We start from the raw sequence: 22,274 nt of genomic DNA on the forward strand, positions 1-22,274 counted from the left end.
GCATATGTAGATGCGGCTGCATCTGCAATGCAGATCTGCGCGGCATCGGCGAGTCGACCTTCGCGAAACCGAGTGATCCGGAACTTCGCAATTCCGCATGAACCAATTCGAAAAATTACAAAATAAACTAAAATTAAAAACAGAAAACAAGAGATAGATAGAGAGAGAGAGAGAGAGAGAGAGAGAGAGAGAGAGAGAGAGAGAGAGAGAGAGAGAGAGAGAGAGAGAGAAAAGAGAATCAAATTATAATATTCTATAGATAAAATAAAGATGTTAATCTTTTATAGATTTCCGAATTATAAAATAACGCAACCTAATTGTCCCATTTATAATGTTCTCGTATTCTCGTATCACATTGCGTTCCACCTCATAGCTAATCCCTATTCCCTCCCTTCCCTAATGAAAAAAGTAATTTTGACCGCGAAGTGCGCGCTCGATCGCGCGGTATTGTTGCCGCTTTTCCGCGATGCCGATTGGTTGGTAGGTTGTTTCGAAATCGCGTTTTTCTATAAATGTAGCTTTTTTAAGCATAATAGTAACAACCTTCATGGCAACTGATATTGATCGACCACTTTGACAGCTGCAACACTTTGAAGTTACAATATGTTGCGAATTTTTACTTGAATTATTTTTAAGATGTGTTAAGCTCGTGCGTCCGTTATTCGTGAAGAGAAGATACTAATGCAATGCGTAGAGAAGCGGGGAAACGTATAGCGATGATGTTATTAAAATTTATGCGATAAGCAAAATTCATAAAAAGGGCGACATTCATAGGAACAATTTTATCACTTGCCATTTCGCCGTGCCTGAGCACGCGAAATCTCAGGCATCAATTGTGAAATATAATCGCTTATTATTTAAAAAGTACTAGAAATGACAAAACGCGCGCTTCGCGCGCGCAGTTTGTGGTCGAGCATTGTATATTTTTAAGAATTTGTATACATGTAAAGAAGTAATTGTATGCGCAATGTCACTTTAAAATAAAAAATAATTTGTCACTCACTGATACGCAACAGCAAAGTTGTACATCGTCAACTGTGTATGTTAAACTGTAAAAATACAAATATGTATATGATTATTACAGACTAATTATATAAAATCGAAATGATTGTATTACATATACTTTATATTTTATATTTAAAAAATAGGTATTTATTAAAATAATTATATAGAATACTGAAAAAGTCTACCTTTTAAATATAAACTCACAAAATTTTATACGTATGATTTTGTCTCTAACACTTATTCGAATCCTCGTTCGAATCATTTGAATAAATAAAATAAAAACACAGAATAGATGCTTTATTTTGCACAAGTAGCAAATAACATAAAAATGTAAGATACTCACCTCACCGATTTCTCCGCTGTTGCCCGATGCCTCCTCGGCCTCCTCCTCCTCCTCTCAGATTTCCTTGTTGCACTCACACAACACTAACTCGCGAAAATCATCGATCGCGCGAAATTTCGGCACTCCCGTACGCGATGTGAGATACCGCGAAACGCACGAAATATTGAAAAACGACAGAGCGAAAAATTACAGCGCGAACGCCGAAATCACACACAAATTTCACGCACAAGTTTCTCTCTTTTCCCGAAAATAGAACGGATTACACGAAATCGATAGATAATTAAAAGCGCGGTGCGTAAACGTGATGTAACCGCGACAAAGTACCACGGTTCACATTCATATTTTAGATGAGTTAGTCTCGTGAAATACCTATGTATCAACACGCAATTCGTTTCTTATTACAAGTTGTAGGAACTTAATAATCGAGGAACGTTACTCGTTACTGATAAAGGTGTACAAATCGATAGCGTTTTATCCCTACATTCGTCGCGATTGAGTCTTGGAAACCGATAACGCAAAATTAATGGCACGCACGGAGCGACTCTCGCCACTGCTTGCCGGCTCGACGTTCGGCGAGCGAATGAGAGCGCGGCGACCTTCAGGTGGCACGATGGCACGCAAAAACATCGTACGTCACCGCGCCGAGTGAAAAACAACAAAAAAACGTTGAGAATTCGTTGGCCTGTCTACGCAATGGAAAATTCCGTACTTAATATTTTATTGTAGGTACATTACTTTGTTCCGTGACTGTTGCTACGTTTTGCGTATTATTCCGCGGACTTATTGGTATTGATTAAATTAACGATTAATTCTGTTCAATCGAGAAAATGTTTCGAAACAAAAATCGTTGTTACTTAAATTCTAATTACTAAGATTAGAGATATTTCCTCAATAGTTGGTGTATACAAATGTATATTACTAAATTGCAAATCTTCATTTATTATGGGCAAAAATTATCGAATTAGTAAGAATATTCTTAAAAGTTGCCAGTGGTAATTAACAACATCAATGATTTTTATTGACCGCAACTGGCGATTAAAATTCTTATTGCTAAAAATCCTGGTTGGGGTAATATTTTTCGCAATAAGAATTTTAATCGCCAGTTGCGGTCAATAAAAATCATTGAAATTATCGAATTATTTACTTTAATAATAATATAAATTGGTATTAAATACTTTATTGGAAATAGCATTGCGCGCGCTATTTGGTTTTAATTTATATTTATTCGTGATTTTCTTCACACATTAAGATTTTTTTCATGTGAAGAAGACGTAATCTGACGTTGACACTCTGTCAAAATACATATTACATGATTTTCGCACTGACAGCTACTCGCACTACAAAGCCAAGCGAGAAAATCAGCATCGCGGAACAGCGTTAATAATTCGTCTTACATACCTTTTTAAAAAGAAGATTAGTTATCGTTGTATTTCATCAAAAGAATGAGACTTTCTTTCATTCTTCTTCACTCAATTAAATGTTTAACTTTAACTTAATCTTCTTTAACTTTTTGTTTAGTCTCTAACTTTCTTTAAGTATATTTTTGCACAACTGTCAAAATTCGCATGCGAGTTGAAACATGACACGAATCTAAAAGAGAAGTGAATCACACCGTGCTTCGAGAAAACCAATCGGCATCGCGGAAAAGAGGCCTAAACTGTTCGATATTAACATTCGCGCTGGTAACATCTCTTTTTTAGAAAGGGACTAGCACACACAGCAAGTCACAAAAAACCCATTCCATTAAACAAGTTATAGAGTGCCCACGCTATTAATCGTTGAAGTGAATAGATGTTTCCCTAAACTTCCACATATTAGGTAAACAATTCCGTGATGTAAAACGTAATTGGATTCTTACAACGTGTCGCTCAAATTGATCGCAATACTGAGACACTGTACCTCTTCACGCAAAACTAAATAATTTCGAAATTGTAGATATGTTTTCGGTCATCGGATCTTCGTAAAGATGTATTTAATCATGGACAACCGTATGTTGAGTTTTCACGAATTCGTTCTTGGGATTCATTGAAAGTATTGTATATTTAGGTAATGATAGATTATCTAATAAAGTAAAAAATTATGTTTATAAAGAAGTACTAGAAGAAAGTAACTAAGACATGAGATTATAAGATAATAAATTTAAAAACATAAATTTTTAATTTATTTTTTCTTCATAATTAAAAATATGGAGCGACCTACACCTTGCTCGGACCATAATGGTGTTTATTAAATTATTGAAAAATATTTTTCCCTTTTACATACTTATTGGTTTATAAAATGCTTGAATCAATTCAACTAGAGGATTCGACAGTGTACGTCCTTTCTACTTTTAATTTATACAATATATTATTTATACATATACTTTTATATATTTAATTCTTATAAATCTTAAATTTACACCTTCATTTATTTACCTATTTTATACTTTTTAATATAAAAATCATCTCTTTTTGTATGATTTATTTATATACATATACGAGTATACATATATACATATTTATACGTATGAATATACAGGGTGGGTTAATAACAATTGACACCTTAAATATCTTTGAATCTATAAAGTTCAGAGTAATATTTTGTGTAACTAAACACGAGAATATAGAAAATAAATTTTTTAAAATAAATTTAAAAATTTATATTTCTTTTTATATAATTATTTGTTATATATATGTACAGGAGAAAAAGTAAAGACCGTAAAAGCGCGCGCTGTGTGTGCTAGTTTCCTAAAAAAAATTAATGCTTCTACCGTCTGCGATTTTTATAGACATATAAAAACTTATAAATTAATAAAACATTATTTCTTTAAATCTACGTTCATTAAATTCAATGTTTGAAAGATTGCGACTAAATTTTCGTAATAAATAACGGGACAAGTAATATTAACCAAATAGGACATTTTCGAGACACAAAAAATACCAACATAATAAATAATATAAAATATACATCAATCTACGAATCTCTCTGTAACATCTGGTCAAAAGTTAATTTCTTAATTTTCTGGAAATTGCGTCCTGAAAAAGTTTCGCTCGACAGTACAATTTCGCGAGTTAGAGTGAATTATATCGTTCGATTTATAACTGCAACGTAAATCCCTTTTACTCGCAACATGGTGCATTTTCGCGAAATCGAGCGTACAGAGAAGATTTAAGGGAGCGCAGCTGACTTCTTCCTTCAGCTAAGTGCGACTCCATCTCTCTTCTCGAGATCGATCCGGACGAGTCGTCGATGTCTCCTTAAATCGTCGCAAGTATACCGGCGTGAGCAAAGTAGACGCATAAGCGTACACGTGCGACAATAAATCGTCCATTCGCGCGGGAGAGATTTAAAAGATCACTCCCACCTTTCGGAATAAATCTTATTCGCACATTCGCCCGCGAGTTCTCGTAAAAATACATATCACGCGGCGGATGATATTCTGCGTGAGAAGATACCAAGTGCTAGACGCAGCGTCTCGCGAGAAGATATTCGAGGCGGTGATTTTTTTGCCCTTTCTTCTCTCCCTATTTTTCGAGACGAATTCGGCCGGAATTCTTTTTACGGATCGATCGATACGCTGCCGAAATGTCGACGCTAAAAATGGTAATCGTGTCACAGGAGCGAAGCGAATGTGTGAGAACGACTGTCCCTATTTCATCGTGATACTATAAGAGAAGAAGATCTGAAAAGGTTGCTTCTTTTCGATGCGAAAGAAGAATCGAATTATTTAGACAATACTTTGACAATTTCTTTAATGTGGCATTAATTGCAAATGCAGAATTTTTGAAAATATATAATACTTAATTTATTCCAAATTAAACTTATAAAGAAATCCCCCCCCCCCCTCTCTCTTTTCTCTCCTATGCTTTAATATTTTAATGGTGCTAGCGCAAATTGTTGTGTTAGTTTTGAATAAAAATACATACTTTAATTCTGTTTTAACTTTTGGAGAATATAAAGCTCGAGAAGATAATCACGAAGATAAAGAATACAAAGAGTTCTAAGTTCTTTATCGGAAGGGATAACTTGTTTTCTTTTCTTGATGACATCAGTTTGTGAAATGTTCGGTTAAATGGTCGTAACTGTGCCACGGGTACGAAGTTACAAGCTACATGTGGGTGAGAATAAATCGTCCGACTTCTGGAAACGACGACGCGAAACGAGCTAACGTGTCATCGACTGCGACCCGACTGGGACCACCACTTCCTCCCTATAATGGAAGAAATATCTTCGAAACGTCGATATTGGGAGGATACGAAAATGGCGACGGGAGAGCTCCTCACCTTCGAGAATGACGACCGCGAAATTTATATGCTCTGTTCGCAGCCAGTCATCTTCGATAATGTTGCATGAAAATCAACTCATAGTGAGTTGCAAATTCCTACATTTAAGATCGCTCTATTTTATCTCTCCGCTTTACAAAAAGGTTTAGGAGCATAAATCGTGCTGTTTGGCACACGTCATGCATGGACATCAAAATTTTAACACGAAATAATTCTTCTCAGCAGTAATAGATACAAAGAAGTATAAAGTAACAATAAGAACGATAAATAAATTTAGCAGAACATTCCTTTCTCTCTACACAAATATTATATCGCGTATCGGACATTATTTCATGATGCGTTTCATACTAGAAAGTATTTTTTATTAATACTCCCAATTGTTGTAGGAGCAGCCACGCGACATGACGAAACAACGGGAGAAAAACTGTTGCTCTGCCTCGCTCGCGACTCTGTTACAGAGCAGCCTTGAGCTAGCGAAGCGAGTTTTCTAGTCCGAAGACAGCATCCAGAAGTATCGATAACCATTGTACCAGAATAAAATGTACACTCGATCGCGCGAATAGTGACGAGGCTATTTGTAGATGCGCATCGTACACATGAAAAAGAGGCGATAACATTTCAAGAGGCATCCCGCATAAAATTGTAATGCATACATATCGACATATCGTAAGATTTACAAGACGTATTAAATTAATACAGAGTCGTGTGATATTGACCTCATACGATAGATTCCTTCTGTTACAAATTGTTTCTATTATACTATTCCAGTTCATTTCGTGTGAAATATAGAATCGGCCTTTCTTCTATTTCACGGAACTTGTCGAATCTTAATATTCGATCACGGAAAAAAAAAATTAGCTGCTGTAGCTAAATAACTTAGCAAAAAATGGACAGCTAATATTTTTAGTTGTGATAGCTAAAATTTTTGCTACGACAGCAAACCCGTTTGCTGTCGTAGCAAAAATTTTAGCTATCACAACTAAAAATATTAGCTGTCCATTTTTTGCTAAGTTATTTAGCTACAGCAGCTAATTTTTTTTTCCGTGATGTCTTAATAAGTGCGCTTCTCAAATTAAAATCACGTTAGTTCAAAGTTTCGTTTAAAATTGAAAGATCACTCAAGTTCTGTCAATTATCTTTGGCTCTAAAATTTACGTTGCAAAAAAACGTTCTCTTATTAAACTTAATAAAGATTAATACAATATATCTGTCACACGGAAAAAAACATTTAGCTGCTGTAGCTAAAACTTGGTAAAATAGGGACAGCTAATATTTTTAGTTGTGATAGCTCAATATTTTGCTACGACAGCAAACGGTTTGCTGTCCCTATTTTACCAAGTTTTAGCTACAGCAGCTAAATGTTTTTTTCCGTATCAAGTATCTTGCACTCACCCTTTGCGCCTTCCGCTTGTCAGCACGTTGGTTTTGATGATATATTCTGCTGAAGTTACTAACGATTACAGGTACCGGTAAAGCGATCACTAGGACACCGCTCAAGGAGCATACACCCCCGACGATCTTTCCCGCAATCGTTTTCGGTACCATGTCACCGTAGCTGAAACAAACAGAAAATATTTGTTGAAGCAACAGTTCCATGACTCGTACAAGATGTTATTCCACAAATGTCGTGATGTGAAGATTACTATTAAAAGATAAATACAAAGTTCTAAATGATTTATCCTTTTTGCATGTATTTTTCTTCACGAGTGTCAGAACAGTTAGAAAATTTCATATATTTGACAAAAATGAGATATTCGAATATCTCGAGTTACAACCATGTAATATAGTTTATATTCTCAAATCTAGAGATTATAAAGTTTATAAACTCTCGAATATAATCAGTTCTTATATTCTAACAATAAGTGTTGGTGTAATTATATTGTGCAGTTAGTATAATTATATTGTGAATAAAAAAACTTTGCAAAAAAATCGAAAGAAATTGACAAGACAACTCTCCAAGAATTCCAAAATATACGATTTCAAGATGCTAAAACGTTACGGTTTCCAATTTGCAAATATTAGGAGTTAGGGATTCCGATAGTCACTGTTTCCAGAGTGCTTAACTCCAAAGTTTACGAGTCCCAGAATATTCTACGATCCAATACATTTCACAGTTCAAAGGTGCCCAAACTCGTAGGATCAGTTTCATTTCGAGACACTACATAATAATTCCGGGCGAGTGTCGCGCTTCGCGCAACAGAAATTCATTCGCGAAACATTGTTGTGAGCATTGTTGACGACACAAAACAGTGGCAGCTTAGACAAACGATCCGGCCAAATGTTCAGAAGGTACGATGGAATTATGCATTCTCGACGTTGTCGCCCGCGGGAGCACGCATCGAGGGAAACGGGAGAGTCTGGATAATTCACAGCGTACTTGAAGAATTCAGCCGTAAAAGATACGTTCGTCCTCGTTTCTCAGTCCCGCGAATGTCCACCCGTAAAACTTTTTCGCGGCTACACGTGTCCAGCTACGTGATCGACCATTTCCCGCAAGGGTAAATTTCCCAGTCCAGCCTCCTTATGTATTTAGTGTATATGAAGCGTGAATACGTGAACCGTGCAAATACGCGGTCAGTCCTTTAACTTTCTTTCGTAACGCGCTTGAACATTTGCATTCCGTTACAATTGGAATCTACATTACTTCTCTCTTTTAGTAAAGTTTACTATTGGGATGGCTGGATCATAAAAACTTTTATTACCTAAATATTTCCCGAAATTTAATAGAAATGAAAAATGATATTCGCAGAAAATTATTAATCACCCAGTGTCAAATATAAATTGAAATCGTATTTTCAAGTAACTGCGGAAAATATTTCCCTGTCAATCGCACGGTTTCCTTTAAAGATACCATTGTCTCCCGCAAATCTTTCCATTATCGCATTCTCGCTTGAACTCACGCGTCACCATCTGTCGCACCTGCAGGTTTCGTTCTGTTTGAACGGAGGATGTACGTTGTAGATGAAACCAGCGGGAAACGCTGACGTACGCGATGAATTGCGAAATATATAGTAGTCGGCGTAAAAGGATGAGGCAACATTTGGAAACGTCAGGCGGAAATATTTCGCGTATGAGAAGTTATTGAGGTATAAAAAGATGCTCGTCAGCAGGGGGCAAATTCGTAAGAAATCTTCAACTATTCATTCTTTTTAGAATACCATTTACGAATACCATCAAAGTGGCCCAACATAGAAGCCCAATTTTTTTTATGGTCATGTTTGGTATCCAATAAAAATCTCGATGAACTGATTACAAAATTATGAATATCCAAGTGTACCTTCTTACCGTTCTAGAGAGAAATGGCACTCTTGAATTGTTATAAAATATCAAAATCAAAATTAATCAAAGGGTTTATAGATAAAACGAGTTGCATGCAAATGTTCTATCATGCATGAAATTTACTCTGAAAAGTCTCACATATTAAAATTTATATTAAAAATACTAAATGGTATTCTTCAAATATTCAAAAATTTCGGGAAAAAGGGGGATGTCGGTACTTAATGCTCACCACAAAAATTAGTATGAAAAGAGTGTCGCATTAGTACCGGGGAAACCAGAAACTACATTATACTGCGTACAATGGCAATCGTTTATTCCGCCGACATGCCTCACTCGAGAGATCAAAAGAAAGCGCGTGCGGAAAAGAGAGAGCGCCGATGGAGCCGGGGGATAAAATGAAGTGTAATGGATCGCACTCGACAGCTACAGATCGTTCCTTTCTCCAACGAATTTCGAGGGCCACACACAATTTCGGCTCGTGCCGAAGGGAGCAAGAGTAAAGGCAAGCTCTATTCTGCAAACGACGAGTCTGAGAAAAAAATGTTTTCTTAGAAATGATCGATCACTCAATTCCGCATATATCTTAGATTATTAGGAAAAAAATACGTATGCATAAAACACACTGTGTAATAATAAAATGTATTCTTGCTAATTCAATTTAAAAGTACTAGAAAATTTATTAAACAATATTCTCAAATTATCGACTCCATAGATTTCACAGATTCCAAACAGTTCAGATTGTTTTAATTGTAATATTACAGAGATAAGAAAAGCAAAAAAGAGAGAGATTATCTATGTTAAAAAATTCTAAGATTCTTCAATTTAAGTTGTGGAAATTCTAAGATCTAAATTTTCTTTATTGTAATTTATATTATTTAAATTTTACAATTTCTTATCAGCGACACACACACACACACACACATCTACTAAGCATAACCCTTAAGAAACTACAATAGATTAAATAAATAAAATTTCTTTACTTAAGAAGAAATCTTCTACGTGCTAAGTTCAGTAGTCTATGTACGTATATTAGTTTAGTATCATGTTATATTAGTTTGCCAATCACACATTGTTAATTTATGAATTTCTCTTGTCGCATAACGTAAACAATATTTTTCTATGAAAAGCACCCATACAAAAAAAAGTGAAAGTCGACCTGGAATCGCAGGTCACGCGAACTTTCGCCCGAGCTCAGTTTTCCCGGCCGGCAATAATTTTCCCGCGCCCCATGGCCCCCCGGGCCCGTTTCTCGACCCTGATTTACGTTTCCCACGGACTTTTACAGCGACCATGAAACTCGTCCTAGCGGGATCTCACCTGATGCTCGTCCTATCGTCTTTCGCGCACGTGATATGCTGCGTGTTATCGATCTTCCTCCTTTCTCGCACCTTTTATTTAATTAACAATTTCTCACGCTAGTTAGTCATTGATCGAATCATTTTTTTTCCTTACACGACTACGTTCCGTGGGGAGTATCTTCCACACGGGTAAATCTGTTTCTCAGTAAACAAGCGAGGTATAAACGATTAAAAATAATTAAAGCATTAGTTAAGCCTAAGAATAAATGCTGTTATTCAACAAAACGGTAATGTCAGATTGAATATGATGATATAAAAAATAGTAGATGTTACTGTTCTTTATTATAAAAAAAGTGGCTGTATATCGCAATAAATTTTTCATTGCAAACCTTTTGTTATTAAGTAAAAATGTAGAAACAAGTTTAATTCCTTAATACGCATTGTGCACACAATATAAGTAAATATTCAATTTAATTTAAAAAATCTGTATTGTACAAATTATGACACTCCGTTATGTATTCGAGAGTTTATACCGAGATGATCACAAAAATTTGAAAGTTAATAAGTTATTTACATATTCTAAAAATAGATCAATTTGTTATAAAGCACAATTATTGGCTTGTTTCGCTCTACAACAATATCGTACGCTCAAAATAGACAAATATCGAGCGCTAGGAATTAGAAATTGCATGAGTTCAAGGCAAACGCTCTCGGGTCGAGCCGATAGAGACTGATTTTTCTTACTTGTCAATGTAGCCGGGACACGCGACGGTAGCGAGTTTAGAACCGTCGAAAACGTAGGATTTAGTGATCTATTTATAGACAAGCGCGCCTTGGGCGGTCGCCGAGCAACTACCTGGGACTAAGTTGGATTTCATAGAGACCAGGTTGAATCCGTAGTAAATCGCAAACGCAATTGTAAATAGACAAAAACTTTACTTTTACGTTTAAAAATTATGAGATTAACCTATTAAGCGATCAAACCGAGACTTCACAAGTGTTTTCTATACAAACCGAAAATTAATGGACGTAACACGCGGACAAGTTACAACACGGTAAAAATAAAATAAAATGTAATCTACACATATGTTTTATAAATCTATCATTGATACACAATTTACTCAATTTCATTTGTAACAATTCAAAATTGATTTTCCCAATAATCATTCAGTTTTAAATACTTTCATATCTAATGCTCAGATTAGCATACTGCTCAAAAACCGTTTGAAATTAAGTAAACGTTAATGAAATTATATATATGTATAACGTATTGTCTTCAATTTATATATCTCTAAAGTTTAATTTGTCAAAATAATTTCGTGATGAACTCTAACTTCCAAACTACTGGAGTTTAATCACTGCTGAAAACAGAGAGAAGCTCCAATCTAGATTGACAAAAAACTCTGTAAATAAAAGAAAAGTAATAAAATATCTAGCATTCACATCTAAAAGATTAATCAAATTTTGAAGTTAATTCAAGCTTAAATAAGCGTGATAAAACTTTTATACGAGCTCTCTTTTCCTTTTCTTTCGCGTTCTCTCTCGTAGAATTTCTCGGCTAATATACCAATTTAAATCTTTAGCTGATTATATAGAGATTTAAAAAAGTTTTTATACAAATTTAAAAACATTGCCATGAAAAAGAAATATTCTTGCAATTAATTCATATGTTATAACAGACTTTAATTCGCAAGAGGTGTTCTTGTTGAACGAAGATAAAACCTCCATCACAACAGGTATCTTCTGAATGCAAAAGTTTTGCGAATTAGCAAAGTTCATGCAAACTGCAGAACTGCTGTCGTCTTCGCGATCTTCCTTAACTCGTTTCGTCACGATAGCGATGTCACGCGCGCATTTATAATGCACGCAAGTAGCCACGTGAGGACATTGCGAGGAAAGAGAGACTGGCAAGGACGGGCAATTACACTCTTGTATTTGAATATGAAAACCGGAAAATTCATTTAAAACATCCAAGTAAAACTTATAAAGTAATCAAAGTGAAAACAGTATAAGATAAATTAACTATGGAGATAATTTCTGTAGCCACTGACATTTAATTTACTTAAAAATAAGTAAAAGCAAAGTTCAATATTTTCGTTAAGCTAGAAGAAAAATCATGTTCCAAATGATATAAAATTATATGCAAATAATACGTACAAGAAAGAAATAGATGAATTTATTGTATTTGATGATTTGCGATTATTCAAAAGGCTATATATTTACTTTTATCCTAAATACACTCAACGTCACTATAATTCGATGAAATTTTATAAAACATAAATGTCGAATAAAACTTTCATTTTCTTGTGCATAAGAAACATTGATAATTACACGATCTATAAGAAGCAGTAACATTTTTAATATTAACATGCAGAGAAAATAAAAATTTGATAAATATTTCTCTAATCATTTGCGTGAAGTAATTAATAAATATAAAATTCTTGTTCAGATCACTAATGAAACTCACTTTTATTGGTCTCATTTATAATCTATAAGAAAAACCAATCGCCTCTTTTTTGCAGAAAAATATAATATAGGATAATTATAATATAATAAGAGAGAAATGTAATATTATAGAACTGCGTAAATTAATTTCCCTCCGTTTGTTAAATCTTTAAAGCTCGGATAACGTTTTTATACGTGTCGTATTGTATAACTATAATATCGAAAATATACCATTAGAAAAGAACGTTTAAGAAAGAACACAAGCCGCAGGATACAAAATGACTCATTTAACGTCGTTAAAAAAGTATTAAATTGTTGTTTTATTTTCCAACACCTTGTTGGCAAAGAAAAACCTGCGAGTCAAGCAAATAACGTGACCTTACATCGCAGCTCCAGCTGTGCAAAACCAATAACACGATTCTACCAACGCGACAAAATATTCCAAGACTTCGAAAAACGTACAAATGTTACACGACTATATTATATTTTATCGGCTCGGTGGGTTCTGAAGTACGTTACCATGAGAACGTGAGAACGGTTTTATCCAGCTATTTTCATAACGGTCTGTTCCAAGGATTAAGATCAATTAAGATTAATTGTGACACTACGCTAGAGTGATTGTAACATTGTGATATTTTTTAACTATATGTATGATCGTCACTTGTTACGATTTCAAATATTATAATAACTATGATAAGAATAACTGCTATCATAACAATTTTCTAAATATCTTTCGTTATCGTTGAAAAATAAGTGTATCATTACAAAATATTTCAGAATCATAATCCTCTCGATTAACATCACATATACGTTTTGCAGAAAGTGAAAATACTAGTAATTCCGATACTTTAATGAATTTTAAAACTCAAACGAATTTTGGTTGAAGTATGGATTTTTAGTAAAACTCGTTCGTTCGTAAACATGCCGTACCTATGATTTACGTTGACATGAATACATCATGAATACAGCGAAAGCTTCTAACACGAGATCTATGCATCACCGGCTCATCGCGTCGTAGCTACCTCGCATGGTCGCACACTTTTCTTTCGTTGCACCATTGTTTAGTAGTGACCCACTTCTTTTTCAAACAACGTTCGTGAAGTAAAAAAAAAGATGTAAGAAAGTATGTAACAAAAAATTTCAAAAGTGTCATGTTTATACCATGATATTTAGTCCCTTACAATTATATATGCAATTCTAACAACTAAACTGTTCTTTTACCTAATTTTATCAAGCCAAATAATATTAAAATTGTTTTATGTATAAACATATATATAATATAAATGTTCTTATATAAATGTTGCAATTAGTATATTAAGAGTTTTTCACAAAGTTTTTTTAATTCACTTTAATTTCCAATATCAAATTTTTTAAAAATGTTATCGATTTATTGAACTGCTATTATCCACTGTTAATATATGTATTTTAAAATGTCTTTTCGCACGTGGTTCAACATATGAATATACAATTGCCCCACTTTATACGTAAAAAGGCACAATAAAGAGCAGTTGACAATACCAAACATGGTTTTGCTTTTTGAACCTGAATACATATATATTGAGAGGTACACTTTTTTATTTTACATATCTTTGAGCGTTGTAAAAATAGTCAAGACCGTTTTCTTCTTCTTCGTACACGACGAGATCGTTAATATCGAGGTGGACACATTTGACCAGCTTTAATGAATTTGTATTTGCTTCCGAAGTAAACGACATTGTTTGACAGAAAGAGAAAGAGCGGAAATCGATCGGCTACGAGAACTGTTTGCTCTTCATTGTCACCGTTTACAGAAACCACCCAATGCTGATCGATAATTACATATTTGTAGCTAGCGGTTTTAAATCAGAAGCAATCGACACATACTTGAGACTTACATTTATAACAATTTAAATTATAAAATAATATGAAAAGATCTGTGAAATAAGAAAAAAGAAAAACAGAAAGGGAGAAATAATTTAATTTATATAATTCTTCAGAAAGATATATGATTTATAATAATTATTTGTCATCTCAAGCTTCCACTCTTAATTTATTTTTAATTAACGTTGTGATGCGAGTAATTATTTTATTTGTATGTCATTGAAAAGGATCACATGAGTTGATCGAAAACGTTTGACCAGTATAAATGTTTTTATACATTATACTTTTGTATTCCGCATCTAACATTCTGCGTCGGCTCTTACTGCCTTCCCTTTTCTTTCTATTTTATGATTTATAATAATTATTTGATAATAATTCTTAATTACCATCGATCATTTATAATTTCTAATATGTAAAAATAAGTGACTGACATGTATTTATTTAAGAATAAATTTAGTATAAGTTATGTGTAGATTATATCTTTCTTTCTCATTCTTCTATATCAAACGATAAACTTCTACAAATCCTATAGATTTTACATTTTCATTGTGAATTTATGTCACAGGCTGAAACAAAAGTGGAAATCTAATGTAACGCAAATGCATAACATAAGAATTACATTTTACAAACAAGATAAATAAAATCGCAAATTACTGCAGAAATAAATAAATTTTTACATGCGACTATCACTGACGAGCTGCTTCGAAATGCAACCGAGATCCTAACGCGAATTATCGATGGCTGTTTCGTTGGCACAAAGAGACGCATTTGCACACAATTCGACTACCGTGTGTAAACCCTAATAAATACCAGTCAACAACTGGTTGACTTGATGGCAAACAAACGAATCTATATTTACAACAAAACGATCGGCCGCAACATCGCATCGCCGTCCGACCGACACTATATCTTCGTCAAAGCAAACGACATTTTCGGGGCACCCGGTATATCAGGTAAGCTCCGCGGACGGCGGCCCGTCGTTACCAAGATGCAACGTGCTATTAAAAGACGAACCACCGGCTTTCCACATTGGCCGCGAAGTGTTCGCGCGCCTTGTCTGAAAATAAAGTGCATTCTCGCCCCGAGTCATGAGACGCGTCCGTCGTAATAACTTAAACGACGAAGGCGTAGACGAAGACGAATATGACGATTCGACCGGTGATCGACTGTTATGACAAGAAATCTCGCTACTTATGAATCGTCAGCGACCGTTAATTAGTCGTATAGATAAACCATACAACGCTTGTTATAATAATGAAAATGGGTAAAATTCAACTAACATTAGATAATTTAGAGTCATTTAAATTATCTACACATACAGATAATGTATTATGTATGTATAAATGACAGTAATAACAGCATTGGAGATTACTATAATTATGCATGATTGTATGAATTTATTTCTGGCACTATTGCAGATAATACTGTTCAATAATTAAAAGAAATATTGCCGACACAGCGATACAAATACCTCGACAGATGAGAATTGCGTTGTCACGAAGAAGAATACTGATAGTCGAGCGTTTTAAGCGCACTTGCAGCTATTTCTGAATTAATCGATATACAGAGTGTCCCAGAAACGGCGAGAAATTCTGCCCAGAAAAGAGAACTTTGCTATTTACGAATCAACCGTGCGGAATAAAGCTCGACTGACCTGAACTCGTAATTGTCTCTGAATTAATCGATATGTAAGATATGCTGTAGAAGGTCAGAACTCTCTCATGGAATAGAATTTTCCTAAAGCCCGCATATATTTTTAACATGCATAAAGATTGTTAGATAACATGGTTTGTTTATTAATAAGAGAAAGAAAAGGGTTTTAGAGATCTAGGATAGTATATATTTTCAAGTATAGAAAGAATATATTTGAATTTAACTCGAAATAATAATTTATTTTTCATCTTTCATGTATGTGTATAACTTTTCTTTATAAAATAATGAAGTCTAAGAGAAGCTCCTGTACACAAAAATTTTAGCAATTTGTATCTTGTAAGAAATAATCATATCAGCAGAAAATGCAAGATCCCGTATATTTGCGGACTTTTTCTATAATATAAGTAAGAGAGCGGATTTAACAGTATAGAGTGGTTTAATTAAAAACCTTGATTCAACTAAAATCTAGTTCTCTTTCGAGATATCCCAGCAATCTTCTCTTACAACATGATTAAGTTCGAAATTGCCGTACATCTACGATTTCTTCTTTTTTCACTCTAATGTCAATATTGTAAGAATAAAACTTGTTTTTCTTGTAAGAAACGGAGTATATATAAATAATAACTTTATGATTAGAGATACCATAGGAAAATTGATACCATAATTTTATAGGAATGTATTTTCAGGTCAAAATATGTGGACAAATGGATTGAGAACAATTGGCACAATCGTAAAAGCGTAATTCTACATTTGCCTCAATTTAAACCCATTCGTCCCATGGCACCTTCGTATATATTTATTCGGCCTACGAGAAGGTGACAGAAACACGGCAAGGGATACGGAGATGGAAGAGTGGATTGGCTCGAGATCGGCTGGCACCTGTCTGCTTGTACGGACAAGCGGATTTAGCAACGGATCTAGGCGACCTGAGTACGTGAATGCACACCTGTGCCTCCATAAAGATTATTCCAACGTTCACAAACGGCGAACGGAAGGAAAACCGGATTCGCGATGAGACGTCCTCCAAAGCTAATCGATAGCAATATGCCAATTTCAGGGCAGTGAATATAATAACGATTTGCTCTTAGCAATAGCAAGATGTAAGTCGAGAGAGGTGATCGAAAACTCTTGACTAGAGAGACATTTAAATGGGACAACGACTTTTTTAACAAGAAGATAGCAGCCATTTTTGGAAAACTTGAAAGACTCGAGTGTAAACGTTTATTATTTCTTTGCATTTTCATTGTAACGTTTATTATTGTATTGATTGTCCTAAAAGCTTATTATAGTATTAAGTAATTGTGTCAATTAATTTTCTTTACAGCAAACTTAAATTTATAAATTCAACCAGTTATAATATTTATTTTATGAATTCAGATAAAAATCGCAATCGTTTAGAAATCACGTCTTTAGTAATCGTGAAATTATTACTCATCTAATTTTGTGATATTGCGTGGAGGAAAAATTTGTTATCTCTATAAAAATTGTATCCTCCGTTTCTAACAAACATTTTTAAATAACGTTAATATAGCTTGTAATAATTTTAATGCTTTAAAATAATTAAAATATAACAACTTTTTAAGTTGTAATAATTTTGAATAATATTAAATTTTCTTCACACTTTATTAAACGTAAAATATTTCGGATTATATAAGTTGAATAAAAATCGAGTGGAAAGATACAAACTACTTCACCCCAATTCCATCTGCCAGTTGCCCAACTTCAAAGTGCCATAAGCTCCGCTATGTGGAGTTCCTGATTAATCGGGTAATGCGGTCTGCCACGGAAAGACGATTTCAACATCGATGTCGACGATCTATCACGCCCTAATTGCAAGTTTGGAGAAGTTCAATTCAATGTGGATCTCAACTAATATCGTAGTTTGGCAAAAAGATATCATGATTTCCGTCAATTGCCATCGTAAAGTACATTCAAAATGCAATACAATCATTGTGTCCCCTTAAAGAAATATTGTCAATTCTTATGTCAATTCTTTGCTAATAATATTAACAATGCATTCTTTGTTCCATAGAAACAATTTTATATAGTAATTTTTACAGAAATATGATATTCACGTATAGGTAAATCCATGGAAGAAAGTATAAGGACATTTAAATCTGCAGTAACTTGAGAGTTTGTAATTCAAGCATAAATAATTTCTTGGGAAAGAAAACTTCTTCCGATCAAATGATACGATATATTATTGAACGGCGTTATTGAAACTCTATTACAGAATCGAGTACTATAAAGGTGTTTTTAAACATTAATTTGTAACGAGATATTAAATTCACCATTATTCCTAATATTACATTCCCGACGTAAGCTTTTCTCTGAATTTTAAAATATTAATCATGTTGAATGTACAGAAATTGTCAAAAAAGTTATTTTTTTAACGAAATAATGTTACAATATATTACACATGTGTGGTAAGTTAATGTACACTTTATTTAATTTATAGTCTAGATTTTAATCCTAATTATCTTGAAATCTCAAAAATCAAACCATATATAAATACAAGTAAAATTTTAAATCTTTTATATTAAATAGGTATATGAACTTGAGAATTTCTGCTGTCTTCACAATTTAATTTGTACTAAAATATACTCATTTCGGTATATATTATTTAAAGAACATATAATATTTGTGAATAATCAAAATTGACAATAAAAATAATACTTCTAATAAATTGAATAAAAAAATTTTGTTTATTATATAATAAAATCGTTCTAAAAGCGGAGCATTTTTAATTTTCATTATTCTGTGTCGTGTTAACAATATTGGATCAAGGTTAGTATCGATCTGCGACGACGTTAAAAGATCCATCAATCGTATTACTTGACTGACAGTAACACGATGATCTTATCAGCCCGGATTTCGCGCGAAATTTTGCTGCAAACGCGAAACCAGGTCCTGTATCGGTTACGCTACTGTGCGAACAACGTTTTAACGATAATGCAATAACCCACATTCTACCGGTCCAAATAATCACCAAAGAGCAGCTCAGTAGTCAATGACAAAATGTGAGTGGAACAGAGTTAGTGCTTGAGAATTCAATATGATTTCGCGAGTTTCCCCGTTCCAACTATTTCATCGATTAACTCAGTTATCCAATTACATAATTCAAATTTCTATACAACAATGCTCCACGAAAAAAGATACATTTTAAACCGCATCATAATGAAAACATATGTAAATTTCTTTTGCACGATGTAAGCCTGAAAAAATGAACGAGTCTTGAAACTACTATAAAGTACTCAAAAAATGTGCTGCAATTTACCTGGAAACAGATTTTGTACTAATTCTTTTGATAAATTTCTCTACCTTTGGGAAAACTAGTCAACAACCTTTCACATGAAGAATAAAAAACTGTAGTTTCACCGCCCGGGTAAAATTACATGATTCTCATCAATTTTTTACTGCGCAATAGATTATTTCAAGACTGGTGCATCGGACTTCATTTTCACAGTGTTATTTCCGGATGCGGAGAATCGCCGCCACCGCCGCCGCCGTCGTTAATCAAAATCCCGTACCAGATGCGCGTCGCGATGCCAAATACCCCGACGGAGTCAACGCCGAAGAATTTAAGTGATACGCGCGAAGCCACAATAGCACACTTCATTCGTCGTCCGCGAACAGGCAGCCGCGCTATTATGAATGAGGATTATTACACGGACGATGCACTCCTCCGTGAATGCGTGCATTTCCACGGGTGATCGCGATTTGACGCGAAAGATAAATAAACTTTACGATACAAATAATATTTGTTGCTTGTCAATCAAGTGATAATATGAATGCACGAATATTATATGTAATACAATTAAGTATAGACAATATCTAAATAATTAATCATACCAATAGTCATTCAACTCGTATTTAAAATCGAAATAGATATTGCAACCCCCGTAGATCAAGAACGGCAAAACGAAAGAATTAATTATTAATTCAAAGAAATGCACTGTCTATTATTCACGGTTCTAGCTACGCTTATACTTGGCGCGAGACACTACCGTGTCTCGTGATATCAAATAATTCTTGGGATAATAAATATGCGCATAATTTAATATACATTTTAGATCCAAAATAACCTTTCGAAAGATTTACCATTTTTAACTAGAAATACTTAGTAATGGGAGTATTTAATTTGTTATGTCTTACGATTATAATTGAGCATTACTTAAACTCTTTGTTTAAACGACATAAAATCAAATTACCAATAAATAGAATAAAAATTGCTTATTTACATATTATAACAATAAATATAATTAATAATCATTAGTGTTTTTTAATTAAGTAAATTAAAAAATGTTACGTCTTTACCAATAAAATATTTTGTATATCTTATTTTTGTTTATGAGATTTATATTAAAAAGAACTTAAAATATTGTGTTATCTTCTATCAATTCATATTATATAATACATATAAGCGTTCTACTTAAGTCTGGCTGGATTATGGAAAATAAAAGAAGTAAATAAAAATAATTTACAGGTACGAGTAACTTGTTACCGATGGTGGCACTAGAGTCGTAAGACGTGCGAGTGTTCATTACAAAATAAAAGCATGTTTGCAAGACATTTTTATTTCTTTTTTCAACTTTCAATGCTCCAAGCTCCCGCGGGTCAGCTTTAAGTAGAACACTCTAATATTTCATCCCAAAGGCTATGTAGTAACTTCTTACCAATTCTTTTTAAAAATGTTTTAAAAAAGATAGATAAAGAAATATTTTAAAGAGAAAAATTAACATAACATAATTTTAACCTATTGCATTTCTATATAATTTATTTTTATTTCGCCAAAAAAATATATAAAATACGTAAATATATTGTTTTCATCATCTGTGAAATGTAAACACTCTAAAAGATACTAAATAAGAGTTTTATAATCTAATAACGTTAAATATATCATTTATTTTAGATTCAATAATTTATATCGTTTTTTATCTTTAAGATTTTTATCGTTCATCTAAGCTAGAAATCTCAAACTTTTATAATTATAATCTACTTGGTACTTGAAATATATGATGTCTTGATAATGCTTGACATTTCCTAAAAATCTTAATGCAATACAGAGCGATACAAATATTATACGAATATAAAGTACTTGAGACAAAAACCGTATAAAAGATTATGATTTACTAATTTTTCCCTTAATAAAATTATTCCATCTTTGTTTCACTTTTTATTTCGTTTATCGTACACATAAAATATCACTTGTTATCTTTTGATTAATATTCCCGAGTTTATGTTTTATTATTGGCTCATAAATACGATTAATTAACTTCATATTAATACGACGACCGCAAGATACTTAGCAAAAGCACTCCCTACGCGATGGTCGCTAATTTTTCACAGAAAATGATCACGTAACGGAAGATACAGTTACGAATTGTTTCTTGTTAATTATGGCAACTTATTAATCGCGCAAATTAATAATTAAACATTACTCATTCCCAACAACGATCACGTTGTTCGTCGTACTTGTTGCGAAGGTAACACGATGACGCACGTAGCGATTCGCTCTGCTACCTTCCTGTTCGAGTCTCAGCATGAATGATAGCGTGGCAATCTTGCACGAACAATAGCGCGCGTACATCATAGTAACAAATACCAAGGCCGCGTGTCAGTTGACGTGTTATCATCCAGAAATATTTAATGCCTTATTAAATTCTTATCGTACATTTTCTCTTTCTTCTGCTTCGAATTAACTAATGAGAACTATGTCCGCACTTTTAATTTGAAAAAAGTGGCCAAATGTGATCCGTCGAAAAATTCAAAGCACGACGCGAGATACGAAGAGTTTGCTTGTTCGCATGGAAGAATCGCGTTATTCGCAGTGCTTGTCGCGATCGAGTCTCGAAGGGTGATAACACGATGACGCACGGAGCGCGCGCAGCTCGCCCTACTAACTGTTCGAATCTCGGCTACGAATGTACGGCGATGTGAACAATAGCGCGCTGTATACCCCATAAAAACAAATGCCAAGGCCACAAAAGATCCAACGTATTACGAAACAAATGCACGCTGAATATTCCACTTCTTATTTTCCGAGTTATTTTCGATAAATAAGCTGCGTATTTTGCAATTTATTTTGTAAACTCATTAGCGTCATCTAATTACTTTCGCTCGATAACG

General features: G+C 33.8%; 1 protein-coding gene across 5 annotated transcripts in view; it reads right to left on the minus strand.

Moving 5' to 3' along the window:
* The window catches only part of LOC105560851 (potassium voltage-gated channel protein Shal), a 120,587-nt gene that overhangs the window by 75,188 nt on the left and 23,125 nt on the right, over nucleotides 1-22,274 (minus strand). For all 5 annotated transcript variants that reach the window (XM_012010329.1, XM_012010332.1, XM_012010333.1 and 2 more), the window contains exon 2: nucleotides 7,003-7,165. In XM_012010329.1, coding sequence (XP_011865719.1) covers nucleotides 7,003-7,165 — 163 coding nt within the window. The remainder of the gene's footprint in view (nucleotides 1-7,002; nucleotides 7,166-22,274) is intronic.

This window comes from Vollenhovia emeryi, unplaced genomic scaffold (genome assembly GCF_000949405.1).
Source record: "Vollenhovia emeryi isolate VEMERY1.0 unplaced genomic scaffold, V.emery_V1.0 DF939219.1, whole genome shotgun sequence".
Classification (NCBI taxonomy): Eukaryota; Metazoa; Arthropoda; class Insecta; order Hymenoptera; family Formicidae; genus Vollenhovia; species Vollenhovia emeryi.